The 18,998-nt window shown below is 57.6% G+C and overlaps 1 protein-coding gene across 1 annotated transcript in view; it reads right to left on the bottom strand.

Moving 5' to 3' along the window:
* Nucleotides 1–931: 931 nt before the first annotated feature.
* Nucleotides 932–18,998, bottom strand: part of LOC117647446 (paired box protein Pax-2-A) — a 69,249-nt gene continuing 51,182 nt past the window's right edge. Inside the window, 10 exon segments of the mRNA XM_034389190.1 lie at nt 932–1,197; nt 1,376–1,489; nt 1,984–2,217; nt 2,531–2,638; nt 2,994–3,198; nt 3,326–3,411; nt 5,853–6,009; nt 6,095–6,156; nt 6,159–6,232; nt 18,105–18,302. Coding sequence (XP_034245081.1) covers nt 932–1,197; nt 1,376–1,489; nt 1,984–2,217; nt 2,531–2,638; nt 2,994–3,198; nt 3,326–3,411; nt 5,853–6,009; nt 6,095–6,156; nt 6,159–6,232; nt 18,105–18,302 — 1,504 coding nt within the window.

The following is an 18,998-nucleotide window of genomic DNA, read 5'->3' as shown; positions in this document are numbered from 1 at the left end:
ACATCAACAAATGTTTCACTTCACACTGTTGAAAAAAATTATTGCAATCCTTAACATGAAAAAACATAATCTAGAGAAAGCTTGTTCGGTGCGTAGCTGTAGAACCGCAGGCGTGCGAGGGACTGTACAAGTGCGTAGTGCACAAGTTTAGACGGAGTAAAAGAAAATCTTTGGTTCTTCTATTAAGAAACAATCCTACAATAACAATAAACCTTACACCTACTGAGATAATGTCTAAAATGAAGAGGAGCAGGCTCTGCGCTGCACAGCAAGTTAAAAATAAATGCTGCACCAAAGCCAGCACTCCTTCATGTCAAAGCTCGCCGCAGACAAACTCTTTTAAACAAATAGACACACTTTAAAAATTTACAATATCATCTCGATTCTCGTTTGTACAGATGACGAAATAGTAGCCATATTTATAGTAATAATATAATATCATTAATAACCATTAAAATTATAAAGATAATATCCTATACACGTTGTTCCACTGTAGTCACGGGGATAAACATTCTCTTTTTTTCACTTTATACAAAACAGTCTTTAATTTTAAACAGCGGCAGGGGAACGTTTGAGTGTTCCGTTTTTTGGTGTGGAGCGCTCGGGTTTCTATATCACAAGGCGAGCGCGGAGTCCTTGCCGCCTCTTGCTTTGCACTTTCTTTGGTTTCGTAGCGCAGCGTCGCGCGTCACGTCAGGCGCACGCCAAGCGCGCGCGCACGCTCCTCGCAACGATGAGATCTTTGGCCGTCTTGGCGTGGAGCAGGCCGCCGGACCGCCGGGAGCCCCGCCCGGCCCGCGCGGGAGGACGTCCAGGACCCCTCCAGGACCTTCCAGGACCTTCCAGGATCGCGAGGACGCTGTCCCACGCAGGCCGCGCGTCGTCGTCGCCGTCCCCGGGACTTGGCCGTCGACCCTCGTTGTTGATATGTCTAGAGCATCAGGCCGCTGGTGGCCTGGCCCATGGTGGCCTGGCCCAGGGTGGCGTCGGCGGGCGTCGCCGTCGGCGTGGTGTGGAGCAGCGTGGGCTCCTGCTTCAAGCACGCCGACCCGGTGGGCGAGGCCGCCGACGCGCCCGAGTTGGCCCTGGTGGCCGCGAGCGGGGACTTGACCTCCAGCTCGCCGCCCAGCTCGACGCGGCCCCCGGCGGCGCCCTGGGCTTGCTGCACGCCCTGGTTGTTGTAGTAGAACGGCGCACCTGGGGGCAGAGACGCAACGGGTTGAAGCACGCCGTCGCGACTCGCGTAACTGTCACCGCGTTGACCGCAGCGGACTTGAGGGCGTCGCGGCAGACCGACAGTCTCTGTCATTTATTTGGTGTGCCGCCCTGCGAGCGCTTGCCAGTGTGTCAAAGGTTAATACTCACGCCTACTTACTGAGGAGCGAGCCCCCGGCGCCGTACGAGTAGCCGCCGTAGCTGGACGTGTACTGCGAGTAGGGCGACGTGTAGGCGTACTCCCCTCCGACCACCCCGGTCACGCCGCCGCCGCCTGCAAAAAACGAAAACAAAATTATTTTCCGCGCTCGCCGGCTCTTCCGTTTGAGTCTCCGCCATGTTTTTAGCAGATGATAACTGTTCTTTAAAATATACATGGATTGTATAATTGTTATTAAATTTTTTCGTCGGGAACTAAGAAAGTATCATCTGCTTTCATTGACGTTCTTTGAAAGATAAAAAAAATTTCGGGTCTCTCGTTTTTGACACATTTTTCATTTCTTCTTTGTGACATGTGCTTTGTTACCGAAATCAGCAGCGTCCACGGACTAATGTTTACTTTTTCGCTGAATGATTTTACCTGCGTTTCAAAAGAAAATCTAAACTCTGCCTAAACTAATCGATACACAGCCACTAAATCGACTAGGATAAAATAAAAAGGCCAAACAACAACAACTGCGCTCATCAATGGTTAATGCTACAGTTACTTCCTCCTCATGCTCTAGACAGCAAGCAGCAACGAGCCATGCCACTTACCGGCGTACTTACCCGCCGCCACGTAGTGCGTGAAGCTGGGGAGCATGGTGGGGTACAGCGCCGTGGCGGCCGTGGGGGTGCCGGGGGGTGGCGACCCGGGCGCGGGCTGCAGCACGGTGAGCGCGGGGTCCCCGGGCGACAAGGGTGGTGGGGGTTGCTCCTCGGGCACACTGCCGGAAGGCACTCCGGACACGCCCACTCCGTTCACCCCGGACACGGCCCCGGACACGGCGTAGTGGCTGCCTTCTGCGCGCCAACAAACACAAAGCTCGAATCTACATATGGCTGGGCGGCGCGGCGCGGCACGGCGTCGCGTTGAGACTCATGCTGTAATGTGTGGAGTCGGGGCCGCACAGTGGGCCAGAAGACGGCCGAAATTCTAGACGCGTTTTGAGCTATCGATAAATGGGACTCGAACCGAACGTGTGACCCCACCAATGGATTGCTCTCCGAACGAGGAATCCATTGGTGGGGTCACACGTTCGGTTCGAGTCCCATTCAGCGACTCTGGAGCTCTGCACGCGTCTAGGGTTTTGGGCGCCTCCGCCGCGGGACGTACCTGTGTGGTAGGGCGACAGGCCGGGCGCCTCGAGGACTAGGCCGAGGCCGCCAAGCTTCATCTCCTGCATGCTGATGGGCGCCAAGGGCGTGAGCGAACCGCTGGTGGCTACAACAGCATGCACTACACGGTTACCAACAAGCACAGCAAGCCGTTTTCTGTTTCAAAAAACGGGGTTACACTTTCTACACGTTAGATCAGCATTAACAGTCATCCTGTACTTCCATGCATCGCAAGCAATATCGCAGTAAAACAAGGCAACAGGCCGCACTGGTTAAAACGGTACTCATTCTTTTTATATATACAGCGGCGACTAAAGCGAAGACCGCATACAGCACAAATAAATGTAGTAACAAAAATTAAAAACAAATGTTTACGCGAATACTTCGCATGGCAAGCACTAAGTACGAAAGTCCAGGGCTGTCCGTTACGCCGCGCGGCAGTCGGGCCAGGCGAGCCTTACCGAGTGAGGTGGTGGTGTAGGGTGACTGTTGCTGCAGTCCGGGTTGGAGGGAGTCGTAGATGTCCGTGGTCGGCGCCCCGGTGCTGAAGGTGTGCGGGTCGTAGTACGGCGAGCCGCCGTTGGTGGCGCCACCGCCGCCGCCTGCGCCCCCCAACTCCGACAGCAGCTTGTGCTCGTCCTTGAGACTCCACTTGCCCGTCCAAAGCTGCAATGCAAGCCGGACACGCGTTAGAGTGAGCCACAGGTTTCCGAAGCGATAATCATTCGGGCGAGTCGCTTTGAGATAGACGCTGTTTCCCCCAAAACGAAATCATTTCCGCGACTGTACTCACATTTGAATAGAGCGGGTCGCCGTTGTACTGCGTTCTTTGCCGCTTGATGTCGTCCTCGGGGTGGGCGTGGATGTCTCTGTTCTCGTCTGCAACACAGGAGGCACACGTTAAAGGGTTTGGCTGGATCCATTAGGGCCGCCGGACGGGGCCAGGGGCAGGGCTTTAAGGGCTGCAGGGCCGCCAGGGCTGCCGCCCGTTGTCACCCCCGTGTACCGAAAACACACCGGATCGTATGCTTCTGTCGCGGAGGGAAGGGGGACCCTATTGTATTGTCCCCGACTGCAAAATTCTGATTAGATTGTTGAGAATGGGATGGGTGGTCTCTAGGGAGTGTGAGGAAGAGGGGGGACGAGAGAGAGAGGAGAGAGAGAGAGAGAGAGAGAGAGAGAGAGAAGAGAGAGAGGAGCTGAATCGGCATTCGACCCGACCCGTCCAGTGTGCCTTCGGGGTGGGGAGGGGGTGCTGTACGAAATGCAATCGCCGTCCTCGGAGTATTATGTTGATTGTACAACAACAACTACACTAAGTACGGTGCGGATAGAATTAAGGAAAGGGCGCGTACAGTAGCAGCCCGACTGAACGGACGATGACTGCTCTGTCGTCCGTGGCCGTGCGGTTAAAGGCGGCTGCTTCCGAGTTCGCGGGTTCTAAGTTCAAATCCTCTTTTAAGACTATCTTTTCGTTGGCTCGCTTTTAAAGTCCCTTGACTGCTACGTTACAGTTATGTGGGTACGTGTATTTCAACGTTCATTTACGGTACCTGCCATCTTTTTTTTTAATGGTCACAATCTGTGGGCAGATTTTCAAACGCCAAGGGTGGCTCAAATGGTTCTCGGGGGAAACGCTCCGCGAGTGGGACAGGAGGACATCCGCTACCGTCTGCTTTCCCATGGTGTGAAGGCGTGGGTATGGTAGCGCCGAGCGAAGGGCCTAAAACGCAGCGTCACCCGAGCGGGTCACCCTAGAGAGAGAGAGAGAGAGAGAGAGAGAGAGAGAGAGAGCAGACAGAGAGAGACAGACAGACAGACAGACAGACAGACAGACAGAGACAGACACCGAGACGGGAGGTATAGTCGGCCACCGAGAGGCAAGTTACGATGGGGACAATGATGGGGAAAATATGGCCCCCGACTACAATGCAAGAGATCGCTTGTTCCCGTCCCAGCTTGGAGAGGGGTTGACGGTGGCTTTATAGGTGTGAGGGGAGTGTATGTATACACACACACACACTCAGACTCACACACGCACACACACTCGCTGGCATCATGATTCCTGCCTCGCGAGTCGGAAAAACGCTCTCGAATCGAGTGGCTGGCTGGGAGTGGGGGGACGGGCCCGGACGGGGACGCCGCTTCGCCGCTCACTGCTGGCAGCACACCCCTCCGAGCCGGCCGCGCGGTCCAACCCCTGCATGCCGAAACAGCTCCAAGATGGCCTCGGCCGGCATGGATTGGAGAGGCGACGCCGAGAGGCCGAAACAGAGGGAAAATGACTTTTGGCCGGGGTTGGTGACCGTGCCGTGGTGGACCGTGCCAAGCTGACGCGGTCCGACCGAACGCTCTCGAAAGCGACTAATCGAGACTTAGCCGGCCTTCAGTGGGGCTTTACGCAAAGCCCGGCGACAAGGACGAAAAGTCCAAGCAACCCCAGTGCCGCCGGCCGGGCAGGCTGGGGGATCGCAGCCATCCCACAGCGGGCTGGGTCCGCACGGCGCTCTCTCTGTCTCTCTCGCACTCGTGGGGCGCTGCCGGCGTAGCATGGCGGTGCGAGTGAGACGGAGCGACGGCCGGCATCGGGCTGCCGGGCACACTGCCGGGCCGGCGCGCGTCGTCGAGAGCAGACGACGTCGGCGCAGTTTCGTTCCGCAGCCTGACTTGGCAGAATGAGCACCACCCTCTCTCCCTCCCCCTCCCTCCCCTCGGTGCCCCTCCGTCTCTGTCCGGATTGAAGGGAGAGGGAGAAAGTCGGAGCACAACAAGTCACCGCGCAGCCGCGCAGCCACCGCGTCGCGGAAAAGGCGCCAATGAATCGGAGACTTTGGCCCAACCCCACTGCCCCCCCCCCCAAAAAAAAAAGGTGGATGAACCTGGCGGCCTTGGAGCAAAATGCGTCGGAAAGCCGGAAAATGCGGTTGCCCAGGCGAGCGCCCGGCAGGTAGGCAGTGGCTCGGCCGGAACACACCGCAGCATGGCAGGCTTGCGGGCGAGCAGAGCACAGGCGCTGGCCTCACATGGGCCAGAAGACCAGTGGAGGCGGCCAAAACTCTAGACGCGTTTTGAGCTGCAGAGTCGCTAAATGGGACTCGAACCGAACGTGTGACCCCACCAATGGATTCCTCGTGCGGAGAGCAATCCATTTGGTGGGGTCACATGTTCGATTCGAGTCCCATTTAGCGACTCTGCAGCCGAAAACGCGTCTAGAGTTTTGGCCGCCTCCACCGGTCTTCTGGCCCACTGTACGTGGCGCGCGACTCTGCTGAAAATAAATTGCAGTTTTGCGGGGTTTCGAACCCGGGCCGTGGACTCACCGTGGTCGTCGTGGCGTCGCCGCTTGATGCTGTTGCCGTTGGGGTCGGCGTGCGGCGAGGCGTGCGGCGAGGCGTGGGGGATGCCCAGGATGCCGTTGATGGAGTAGGTCGTGGTGCGCTGGTGGTCCGGCAGCGCGGGCAGCGCGGGGTGCGCCGTGTGGCCCAGGGCCGGCGGCGTGTGCGTGATGACGGACACGCTGACGGGCGTGCTGCCCGCCGGCGTGCTGCCCGGGTTGCTGCTCGGGCTGCTGCTGCTGTTGGTGTTGCTGCTGTTGTTGTTGTTGGCGGTGGTGGTGTTGTTGTTGTTGGCCTGCTGCTGCGCGGCCTGCTGCTGGTTGTGGACGTGCTTGGCCTTCTCGGCCGCCTTGTTCCGCACGATCCTGCGAACACGGAGAGACACGGAGACTTAGACGCCGGGCAGAGCGAGGCAGCGCGACGCGGCACGGGACGGGGGAATCGGTTTCCCAGTGGCGGATCCAGACCTTGCCTCAGGTTGTGCCTTTTGCCTGCCTGCAGGAGCAAAGTGCGGCTGCCTTCCAGGCGACTGACTGGGGGGCGACAGACCTTTCACCCCCTCCCCTCCCCCTCCCCTGCCATCTTCTCGCCGACCCACCACGCAACTAGGCGCGGATCCAGATACTGAGGAACGGGCAATGCAACGCTCTTGGCTACTTGCATCGGAGGCAAAGCGGTGCTGTTTGCCTACCTACCAGGCGGCCTACCCAGTTACGCTATGAACGTATTTATTTCGGAACAGACCCGCCATAGACCAAGAAGGTGGTAATGACCCCCTCCCCTCTTCGTACGGGAACAACAGGAAAAGGTGAGGCTGCGCGGAGTGAGGTTATCTGCGCCCTTTGGAAGCAACAGGCCCGATACCTGCACGACGGCGATGCTCTCTGGAGTGTGAAGAATGGCGTGTGCGAGTGAGAGAGAGAGAGAGAGAGAGAGAGAGAGAGAGAGAGAGAGAGAGAGAGAGAGAGAGAGAGCGACTAAGTGGATTCGGCGGGAATGAAGAGGGTGACGTGCCGGCCTGACCACAGGGGCGTTCTCACACCCCGAGGCCGCGTCGCACCGCGTAGCGTGCCGCGTGCGCCCGCTATGACGTCCTGGTGATGAATTGATAACTCGTGCCTCCCCCCTCCCCCCTCCCCCTCCCACGCCCCCGCGCGCACGCGTAGGCCGAATCTGATTTTCATGACGAATTGGGGCGAGTGGCGCTCTGTGGCGCTCTGTGGCGGGGCGGGGCGGGCGGGGCGAGGCGGGGCGGGGAGGAAGCTATATTCTGCTTTAGGGCCTCCGTCCGGTCGGGAAAGGGGAGCGCGCGCCACCACTGTATTCTGCGGTTTACTTGCTTATAGAAAAAAAATTGTCGTTGTGTTGTACAGTACGCGGTGTAGCGAGCGACGACCAATCCCACCCTTGATTGGCGATCCACACACTCGGGCTTCCAGTGGACGGACGGACGGACGGACAAGTCCGATATAATTTCCGTGTCCGGCTAGAGCGGTCGGCACCCTTTCTCCTTCATCCACCCTTCCGACAAGACTCCCACCGAAATCCCGCGCGCGAACGCTACCCTCTTTCTTGTCTCACTCTCCCACCCTTCCTTCGGCCGCGGAGCGCGCTCCAAATCCCGGACCGCGTTTCGGATTGTCGACTTGTACCTGATTGGACACGCTGCGGCGAGGGCCACACACACACGCACGCAAACACACACACACACACACCGCACATTAGTCACTGCCCCCGCGGCGCCCCACGGCCCCGTATTGGCGCGCCGAAAACAATTGCCGCGAAAATAGAAAAACACGTCGCCCACTTATAGTACCGGGATTGCCAATCAGGTGGCATCTCTCCGTCCGGTCCAGCCAGTCACCGTTCGCCTAGCTCGTTACTCGGCCCCCTCGGCCGGCGTTTTGACAGTCAGCGCCGAGAATTGGCCTCGCCCCGCCGGGGCATCGGACCGCCGCGCACTTCAAAATTTCTCGCGGTCAATTTGGCCAGTGCAGTAAACGAAGAAATTTTTGCCAAACATAAAATGAACTAGGTTTGTAAATGTTACGGGCATTCTTGTGGCTTTTTTTTCTAAGGTAAGGTACGAAGAAAAAACCTCTAAATACTCGAAGAAAATCTAAAAAGGTGCCGCCACGACCTGTGACGGGTTTCTTTCCCGCGCGCTCCAGATAATTTTTAACTGTGCCTTTCGAATAATTTTTTTTTTTGGGAAGGGTGTGATGATGAGGAACAAAAAGTTATTCCGTGACCCACATTAGTGCACATTATTCAGACGTCGCGACGTGGCGCGTGCGAGGCTGAGGAGCGATTCGGCGCGCCCTTCACGTTGTTGTTGTTGTTGTTGTTGTTGGTGCGGTGTGGGAGTGAGCCCAGCATCCCCACGATATCAGTGCCGCCCTCCCCCTCCCTCGGGGGCGTAAATGCCACAACAAGCTCTCCATCCCCCTCCCCCTCCCAGTTTACGGCACTCCCAGGACCTTTTTATTTCAACTGCGATCATCCCTTACACCACCTTTTACTAGCCAGAAGCCAGCTCACGCCTATCTATTTTGCCGTTTTTTCCCCTCGTTTCTCTATGCACAAATTGTTTTTTTGTTGTTGTTGCCCGTTTTAGGCACTAGGTAGATAGCCGCCTGGACGGTAGCGGCACATTGCCACTGTAAGTAGGCAAAAATCATGGCCTGGCCCTCTTTCTAAATTTTTGAGCACTCCACGCTGGTTGTTGTTGTTATTATTATTGATGCAAAAAAACACCCCATCTTTGTTTTCATTTTCCGCAACGCACTTTACGCAATGACGCGTCTCCAGTTTCCCTGGTGTGTGTGTGTGTGTGTGTGTGTGTCCGTGTGCGCGCGCGTACCTACCGAAGGGGTAAACAACAATACATCATAAGTGTCGTTTGTTTATGCTGCCCCGCCCCGGCGATCACCAGCGCCATCTACCGGCCGAGGAGACTCCCAATCACGGGGTCATAAATTTGGCCGCGCCAAGCCATCCGCGCGCATAGAGCGCCTAAAATAGTATGACTGCGTGATAGATGCAAAAAGGAGAGGGGGGGGGAGGGGACGAACATGTCTGTCGCCCCACAGCGACACCCTCAGCCAGGCCGCACCCCGGTAGATGCGTTCAAGGGGTGAAAAAGTTGATGTGTGTGTGTGAGGATGCACAGAAGGTGTCGTTTGATTTATGTGTCACTTGGTCCTGATGGTGTCTGCAGCGAGCAGACGCGCTGATGACCATTCGGATCACCGGTCATGATCATCGCATGCATAATCATCATCATCATGATGCATGTTTCTGCTTCGATCATTTTTCTGCCATCATGACTGTGTCATTACCTTGAAAAACATAAGCAAAATAACCAAGTGGCGGGGGAAAAGGGGGGGGGGCGGTCACTGGGTCAAGATGACCCCAATGAAGCGAGCGCGCGAACCCTCCAGCTGGTACTCGATGCAGTCAATGAAGGACCACACACTGGGACCCCCGGGCCGCGTCCGCCGGCACCAGACTGAGAGTCGTTTTCGTCGCTCTGTCTCTCTCGCACTCGTGGGGTGTTCCGTGCGAGTGCGAGAGAGACGGAGCGCCTATCAGTGTGCAGGTAAGAGTGGCTGGCAACACAGTTCGGATGAGAGTCGAATAGCGAGATGGTCCCGACGCACCGCGCACGAGCTGCAGTCTATTCCCCAGTCTATTATATCGGGCTCAGCAGCTGTAGTCGGCCGCGCCGACCGGCCGATTCCGCACGTCTGTCTCTCTCGCACTCGCGGGGCGCGCCGCCACCCCGTCCGCCGTCCCCGGCTTGGCACGACAAAGCTCACCCGGCGACACCCTCCCCTCGCAAAGGTGTGTGTGTCGTTGTTGTCTGGAGCCGTTTTTCTTGAAAAGTCGAGAAGTCAACTCGAGGACTGTGTCACCTGGTGTCCTTCGCCTCCTTCGCCCCGAAGGACGAGGCGACCCGCGAAGTATTCTCTCTCGCTTCCTCCGTTTGCGGAAAATCATTTCCTTCGCGTCGTCGTTTTCTACGGGTGGTTGGGTGCGTAATGAAATCAACCCGGTGTGCCTGAGATAAATTAAGTCGGTGGACCACGGTGTCACGGGAGGAGTCTTAGCTCGCGACAAGGTCAAGCACCAAGAACATTGTCCGCTGGAGCCCAAAATCACGGCCAAGGACACCCTTTCAGTGGACCAGGCACGAACTCAGAAGGGGATGTAGAGGGAGAAACGAGTCCCGAGGCTGGAGTCCCTAGAAGGCAGGCAAACGACACTAGTTTGCCCCTCCAGGTAGCCAAAAAGAAATCCTCTATCCGCGCGCCTGCAGTGGAGTGGACACCCGGACGCCCCCACTGTGAGTGGCACGCGCCGCCGGGACTCCTTCCAGGAAGCGCGTGTCGTCCTTTTGACCGTCCAGGTGTGTGTGTGTGTGTCACAGTGTGCTTGCGCAGTCGCCCCGAAAATCCTCGCGCCGCGTCGCCCTGCATCGCCTTCTGCACAACAAAGCCCCGCTGCACCATCGGACGGCTCGGACCGCAGGGCAGCACCCACCACACAAAAGCATGGGGGCGTCGGGGGGAGGAAATTTCACGAAAAGACTGAGCAGCGAGCGAACTGAGTACCTTCCCGCCAAAAAGAGATTTTAAGTAATGATAAATCGAGTGCTTGATTCGGAGGGCGTGATTTGCCTCCGTGATGAACGACAGGGCCGTGACAGTGAGCACACATCGGCCTTGTTGACACGGCGCAGTGATTGTCCTAACGACGCAGTGGTGGTGGTGGAGCGCGGGAAGAACCGAATCGGGCACTTTTACGCCCTTTTCAGAGTGTAGTGCTCCTGGAGGGACTTCCTGGAAATCGACTCGGGAAAACCAGGCACCGCTTTTTTTTTACCGAATGGTTGGTACACGCTTGGTTTCAAGTGAAGTTGTCCTCCGTCCTGCTCCTCTATGCCCCCAATCGAAACGCATGAAAGTATTTCCTCCCAACGCTAGACGTCGAAGGGTGAAGACGTTTCCTCACCCGAATCGTTGTCCCGTGCTGGAGTGAAGCGTGCAAACGACGCCTCAATTCCACCAGTGTGGTGCCAATGGTCATGATTTTCATTACGGGATGATAACGATCGCAAGCAGTAGCGGCGAGTTAGCCACGCCCAGCCAATCCTCATCAACATCCCCCCCCACTCTCTCTCTCTCTCTCTCTCTCTCTCTCTCTCTCTCTCTCTCTCTCTCTCCGCGCAGACGACCTTTTCTCTAGCACTTCTTTGTTTTTGTCTGCTGCGGAATAGATTACAACCTCGCTGGCGCCGCACGCGGTGCGCTGCTGCCGCTGGATTACAATAATTGTCGTTATGAAATTTGGCGGAACCCTTTTCCCGCGCATGGAGAGAGGGGCGTTAACGCTCTCTCTCTCTCTCTCTCTCTCTCTCTCTCTCTCTCTCTCTCTCTCTCTCTCTCTCCCTCTCTCTCTCTCATACGCCCATGCGACGCATGAAAAATTCAGCCGGCAGGGTGGAGCGTGTTGGCGCCCCCACCACACATACATCCCGCACCGCCCGCACCGCACGCCCCAATATGACCGCAGAGTGGTGGCCACAAATCCAGTAGGCCCCGCAAACGCACCGGTCCGGCTCGGCTCGGCTCGGCCGGCTCGGCTCGGCTCGGCTCGGCTCGTGCGAAGGCCCCCCTGAGTGGTCTGCCGCGGCGGTTATAATTCGCTGTTAATGGGCGTGGCTAGCAAAGTGGCGCCTGGGGGTGCGGCGGACAGACGGACAGACGCACAGTGGGCCAGAAGACCGTTGCAGGCGGTTTAAGTCCCGGACGCATTTCGAGCTCCAGAGTCGCTAAATGGGACTCGAACCGAACGTGTGACCCCACCAATGGATTGCTCTCCGAACGAGGACTCCATTGGTGGGGTCACACGTTTGATTCGAGGCCTGTTTAGCGACTCTGGACCTCAAAACGCGTCTAGAGTTTTTGGCCGCCGGCAAGGACTTTTCGTATTCCTAGGGTTATCAGCAGAGCGCCCTGACAGGGAGACATAGACGCAGGGGTATCTCGAATTTTGAATTTGGTATAGAACTATATACGGACTACCGTAAAAATTAAAATTATGTACTGAAAACACATTATCTTCACCATTATTTTGTTTTGTTTCTGTGTACGTGTAATGTACACCATCTGCTAAAAAAATAAATAATTGCTGTCTTGCGAGTGGCTCTGAAACTTGTTCGACACTCTTTTTTTCTGGTGGGGGAAGAGGAAGGGACAAAAGCCGAACGAGTTCGCGAGGCAAACGGCTCGGCCAATTCATTCGGGCCGAGTCGATTTTTCTTCCGTCCTCCTGTCTCTGTCCGAGGAAGTGACAATCGAAAGCAAACATAAAACAAACGAAGGGTTTGTCGGGCCCGCACCACCCCGCATGTAACAGAGTCGTCACTCTGCGTTCCGAGCCCGGTCGCTCTGTCTCTCTCGCACCCTTACGGTGCGCCCCGCGAGTGCGAGAGAGACGGGGCGACGAAAGCGCGCGCCGTTTCGGGACCGCGGCCCGGCGGCGGCGGCGGCGCCCCCACCCCGTGGCATTTGAAAAGGTTAAATCACGCGGAATGAAGCCCGGCTGCTACCACTGTCGGCCCCCGCAACACACACACACACACACACACACACACACACACACACACACACACACACACACACACACACGAGAGAGAGAGAGAGGAGAAGAAATCAGATGGAAGCGTTATTATATGAAGTCGTTGTAGCCGGTTCGTCCTTATTATAATCTGAGTGTTGGTTCCGAGCGCGCGTGCCGCTTTGAGCCAACACGGCGCACAGTGGGCTAGACGACCGGCATCGGCGGCAAAAACTCTAGACGCGTTTTGAGCTCCAGAGTCGCTGAATGGCACTCGAACCGGACGTGTGACCCCACCAATGGTTTGCTATCCGAATGAGGACTCCATTGGTGGGGTCACACGTTCGGTTCGAGTGCCATTCAGTGACTCTGGAGCTCAAAACGCGTCAGGGACTTTGAACCGCCCCTCTTTTGAAAAATAAATTAAGAAGAAAAGAATCATCCCTACTGCTCAAAGTTTTTCAAAATGAGAGTCTTGCGCGAAAACGTGTGACGAATGGTGAAAAAGTATACAACGTGGCGGCCGCCGGGCATTTTAAGGGCGGGGCGGGGCGGGGCGGGGCGCGGCATGGCCAGCGTCGGCCTCCGGGCAGTTCCGGTTGGCCCGGGAGTTTGGCCCGAGTCTGTTGGCCGGAGGAGAAACGTCCGACCCCTCCACTCAACACTCTCTCGGCGGGGAAGAATTAACACCCCCGCACTGGCCCGCACTGCAAGGGCGCTAATGTGTGCCACAGAGTTGGTGTGTGCGAGAGAGAGAGAGAGAGAGAGAGAGAGAGAGAGAGAGAGAGAGAGAGAGAGAGAGAGAGAGAGAGAGAGGGAGGTACGCGCGCGCGGCATGTGTGTGTTAGTGCAGGGGGACGCCAAGGCGACAGTAGGGTCTTTACACCGACTGAGCAATAACACACATACCGTGCCATATGCACGGGGTCGCTGCCCCCGCTGTCGTCTCCCTCGGAGATGCACTAATCATTACAAGCCAACTCCCCGATGTTCACTTGTTCGCCGGTCCCCGAGGGCCTCGCCTGGCCTCGCCGTCAGCCTGACGGGGAGGGGGAGGCGCGGCCTCGCCTCTCCACTCTCTCTCTCTCGAGAGCACTTCATCATCGCGATTAAAGGGTCATCAGGACGCTCGATTAGGGCGGATTAGATTAGAGAGGACTGGAGAGGTCGCCGAGGCGCTGGCGTGCCCAGGGCAAACTGATTCCGAGAGCCGTTTTCGTCGCTCCGTCTCTCTCGCAAGGCGGTCCAGGTAGGTGCGAGAGAGACAGAGCGACGCCCAGACGACCGGTGGAGCCGGCCGAAACTCTAGACGCGTTTTGAGCTCCAGAGTCACTAAACAGGACTCGAACGGAACGTGTGACCCCACCAATGGATTCCTCGTTCGGAGAGCAGGGTCACACGTTCGGTTCTAGTCCCATTCAGCGACTCTGGAGCTGCAAGGGTCTAGACCAGCGGTTCTCAACCTTTCTCGGCTCGCGACCCCAAATTTGAAGCCAAAAATTTCCGCGACCCCCAGGAAAAATTTCGCGACCCCACGGGACCCCTCCTTTAACATGCCACGGTGTCTGATCCGAGGCGGGCATTTTGCTCCCTCAACGGGCAACTGGTCTTTGGACCTTCCTTTAGCATGCCTTTGTTACGGAGTGCAATTATCAGTCTTAGTTTGGGAGCAGTATTGTCTCAAAGTTGGCCAAAACGCTCAGAAATGTCTATGAAAAATCGTGTTTTGGGCTGATTTTAAGCAGCCACAGCGTCTGATCCGAGGCGGGCATTTTGCTCCCTCAACGGGCAGTTGGTCTTTGGACCTTCCTTTAGCATGCCTCTGTTACGGAGTGCGATTATCAGTCTTAGTTTGGGAGCAGTATTGTCTCAAAGTCGATCAAAACGGTCAGCAGTGTCTTTGAAAAATCGTGTTTTGGGCCGATTTTAAGCGGCCACTGCGTCTGATCCGAGGCGGGCATTTTGCTCCCTCAACGGGCAGTTGGTCTTTGGACCTTCCTTTAGCATGCCTTTGTTACGGAGTGCAATTATCAGTCTTAGTTTGGGAGCAGTATTGTCTCAAAGTTGGCCGAAACGCTCAGAAATGTCTATGAAAAATCGTGTTTTGGGCCGATTTTAAGCAGCCACTGCGTCTGATCCGAGGCGGGCATTTTGCTCCCTCAACGGGCAATTGGTCTTTGGACCTTCCTTTAGCATGCCTTTGTTACGGAGTGCGATTATCAGTCTTAGTTTGGGAGCAGTATGGTCTCAAAGTTGACCAAAATAGTCACAACGATTTTTCAAAGACACTTGCGACCGTTTTGATCGACTTTGAGACAATACTGCTCCCAAACTAAGACTGACAATCGCACTCCGTAACAAAGGCATGCTAAAGGAAGGTCCAAAGACCAATTGCCCGTTAAGGGAGCAAAATGCCCGCCTCGGATCAGACGCAGTGGCTGCTTAAAATCGGCCCAAAACACGATTTTTCATAGACATTTCTGAGCGTTTCGGCCAACTTTGAGACAATACTGCTCCCAAACTAAGACTGATAATTGCACTCCGTAACAAAGGCATGCTAAAGGAAGGTCCAAAGACCAATTGCCCGTTGAGGGAGCAAAATGCCCGCCTCGGATCAGACGCAGTGGCTGCTTAAAATCGGCCTAAAACACGACCCCAGCATCGCCGCGACCCCTTAAAAAAATTTCGCGACCCCGCTTGGGGTCGCGACCCTAAGGTTGAGAACCACTGGTCTAGACTTTGGGCCGCCTGCACCGGTCTTCTGGCCCACTGTGCCTCGGCCGCCGGAAAATGGAGTCCCTCTGGCGGCACCGCCTCGCCCCATGCCGCCCCTTGCAGTGCACCATCTCGGCGTATGACCGTCGGGGCCCCAAATTGCGGCGGGGAGCGCCAATTTTTCAGCCACGACGGCGGTGCTGCGCTGCTGGGGGAGGCAGGGCGGCGCGGCCGAGGCGCGGCGGTGCCGAAGGAGGGCGTAAAGATGGAGGAAGGGAAAGGCAATGTTTTGGGAGCCCGCACTCATCGTCTCCAGGGAGGGGGAGGGAGAGAGAGGGAGGAGGTGAGCCGCACAAGAAAAGCCAAGAAGATCAATAAGACGAACCGCCCAGCCCTCTCTCCTCTCGCTCTCTCTGCTCTATCTCTCTCTCTCTTTCTCTCTCTCTCTCTCTCTCTCTCTCTCTCTCTCTCTCTCTCTCTCTCTCCTCTCTCTCTCTCTCCCCTTTCGTCCGCCCTCCTTCCGCTACTACCGTGCAAGGTTTCCGCAGAGTATAGTAGTTGTAGCCGCCCCCGCCGCCCCCGCCGCCCCCGCGCCGCCACGGGCCGCCGCGCGCCGCCACGCCCGCCCTGCCACGCGGGCAGATCGACCGTATCTGAAACATGGCCGCAGAATCTTGCCGCCCCCACCACGACAAAGCAGGGCGGGGCGGGGCGGGGCGGGCGCCCCCACACCCCCGCGCGTGGAGCTTCCACCCCCGAGGGGCCCCTGCCGCCCCCACGCCCCCGCGACTGGAGAGGACCATGCACAAGTTTGTCCACCAGCTGCCTCGGCCTTTCCAGTGGCTGCCGTCTCCAGTGGTGCCGAGCTGGATCCGGGGGCGACGGGGCGGGGACGGGGGCGCGGCGGGGCGGGGCGGGGCGGGCGGGCGGGGCGAGTCACCGCGGCTGGACCACGACGACGACGGCGAGCACGGCGAACCCCCTCGCCGCCATCCCGCAAAGCCAATTCTTTTCACCTCAGCCAAAATCTTTTCTCCGTCTGCGCCTCCGCGCCGCGCCGGCGTCCCTTTCCCTCGTATTCATGCATTCTCTTTGAGCCGAACGCTCCAATCCACCACCCCCCGCGCGGACCCGCCCCGCCCCGCCCGCCCCGCCCCGCCCCGCCCCGCCACGGCCCCTCGCCTCATTCGCGATTCCCTCAAACTCAAAACTCCCCGACCGGGCTGGCTGCCGGCTGATTTAGCTAGCCCCCGGAAAAACAAGGGAAAACGCACACAGAACGCAGAATTGCGTTTCCACCGCGCCGCTTTTGAAAACCGACGGCGGCGCCGTCACCCCGGAGTCCGCGACGCCGGTCGACGGCCACCTCCACTGCCACGGCGTCTGTCTGTCTGTCTGTCTGTCTGTCTGTCTGTCTGTCTGTCTGTCTGTCTGTCTGTCTGTCTGTCTGTCTGTCTGTGCGCCCATTCACCCGACCGTCCGCCCGTCCGCCCGACCGGCGCGACGAAAAAAGCGAATAAAATAAAGAGGTTATTATTTTGTAAATCGAGCGCGTGAACACACCCCTCAAGTAGCGAGCGCTGCTCCCCAAACGGCAGTTTGATGCGAGTGGAGGGGAGCAGGGCAATCTGGGGCGAGGCCGGCGAGCCGAGGGACGTCCCGCCGCCGATGTCGTCGTCCGGGCGGGGCGGGGGTGTGTCCGCCAACCTAGCCCGGTCCGGCACACTGACTCCGAGAGTCGTTTTCGTCGCTCTGTCTCTCTCGCACTCACGGGGCGTCCCGTGTAGGTGCGAGAGAGACAGAGCGACGAAAACGACCCTCTGAATCAGTCCACTGCGGACACGGACACCGGGCAACGAGCGTTCGGAAACAGATTTGAACCGCTGCAGCAGCAGGTTGTTGTTGTTGTTTGCGGGGAAAAGAGCAGTGCACCCTCCGCGGCGTGAAAAGAGATCGCCAACAACAACAACAACCTGAATGGCGCGCGAAACTCACACCGCGATCATGAGCTGGAGAAACAATCGGTCCAGATGTGAGGCGACGCGGTGGCTGCGCACACTGCAAGGCAATGCACTGCGAGGCACTGCACCCATTCCGGGTAATATCGCAATCTGTATCCGGCAAGGGAAAGGCCATTTCGCGACTTGAATTCGGTCTGCCCACCCAGATGTCGAGCGACACGAAGGGTTGCTGCACTTGGAGGTCTGCGTCCAGTTTCGGAACGGACATCAGGGTAAGGACAACGCGGGACACGTTGGAGCCTCGAAATAGGGCGGGTACCAATAAAGGGTCGCAACAATGGATCACCTACACCACTGTCTTTTCGAACAAACGGGATACCACTGTCGTTCAAAGAGCAGCAGCACTCCGTTTGGACCATCATGAACATGACTTGTCGGTCCTCTGGCCCACAGCGTCGCACCGGCGAACTTGGCGGCTTGGCTTTTGGCCGCCGGAACAACCCTACACTCCGCGGAGGCCATGAAGCGCCCCTTCCACGACCAACCCCGACACGGCCAGTGCCTCTCACTCCGTGGTGCAAGGTGGTGGTGGTGATTTCCAGTCCACTGTCAGAACCTGTCTGTCTGTCTGTCTGTCTGTCTGTCGTCTGTCTGTCTGTCCGTCTGTCTGTCTGCCTGTCTGTCCGTCTGAAGGCTACTCGCGCCGTGTCCGGCCGTGGCGCTGCGCCCAGCCACCCCCGTGCAGGGCTGCGCTGTGCTGCGCTGGGCGTGACCGTGGGGGTGGGGGTTGGCCGACCAATCCGCAGTGGGCCGTGGCGGCGTCGCGCCCACCCGGCCCCGCCCCGCCGCCCCGCCCCGCCCCGCCCCGCCCCGCCCCGCCCCGCCCCGCCCCGCCCACAAAGCTCGTCGCGGGTACGAAGCGCTGTCACTCACTCACCTGTTGATGGAGGACACGGAGGGGACGTTGTCTTGCGAGCAGATGCCCTCGGCCAGCAGCCGGTCCCGGATCTCCCACGCGAACATGGTCGGGTTCTCCCGCTTGTAGTTGGCGATGGAGTCCACGACGGGCGCCGTGGCCACCTTGGGCTTGGAGCCGCCTATCACGCCCGCCTTGAAGCTGCCCGTTTCGTAGTACCTGCAACACAACGGGGACAGTCAGTGGACGGGAGAGAGAGAGAGAGAGAGAGAGAGAGAGAGAGAGAGAGAGAGAGAGAGAGAGAGAGAGAGAGAGAGACGGGCGGCTTCACACCTGATTTTGTGTGTCGGCGAGACCGGGGGTAAAGAGCAGACTAGTGGCTGGGCTGGCTGGGTGGCGAGCCGACTCAGCGCGTCATTAGGGCTAATTATGTCAGAGGGGCATATCGCACCACTTCCCCTTCACACACACACACACAGATTTGAGCGGCACGAGTCGCACAGTCCCCGCTTTGTCTAAACGACCCATCGCCGCGGTCCCCATTGGTGCCCATGCCGCCCCCCTTCGCCGCCTCCGCTTTAGAAGTGCCGACTGAACGCGCGCGACACTGACGCGTCTTCGTCGACGCGGCGCAATAAAAAAAAACAGTCAGTAAATCAGCGACTTAGTAGCAAGACGTGTCCTTTCATTTTTCGCACAAGCACTTTGGAGGAACTGTTGCAGCGACTTTGGAGCTTGGTGACTTTCGAACTTCAAGTGTCTTTCACCTGAAATGCACATTGGAGCGACTTCGGGAAATTCCTCAAATTTCTTTCACCTTAAATGACCTTTCGAGCGAGACTAGGTGCTTCCTTAATTTTCCATCACCTTACAATGTCGAATAATACCAATTTCACCACACTACAGTCAACGCGT

Source organism: Thrips palmi, unplaced genomic scaffold (genome assembly GCF_012932325.1).
Source record: "Thrips palmi isolate BJ-2018 unplaced genomic scaffold, TpBJ-2018v1 HiC_scaffold_2, whole genome shotgun sequence".
Taxonomy (NCBI): domain Eukaryota; kingdom Metazoa; phylum Arthropoda; class Insecta; order Thysanoptera; family Thripidae; genus Thrips; species Thrips palmi.
This window is presented reverse-complemented; position numbering and strand designations above follow the sequence as displayed.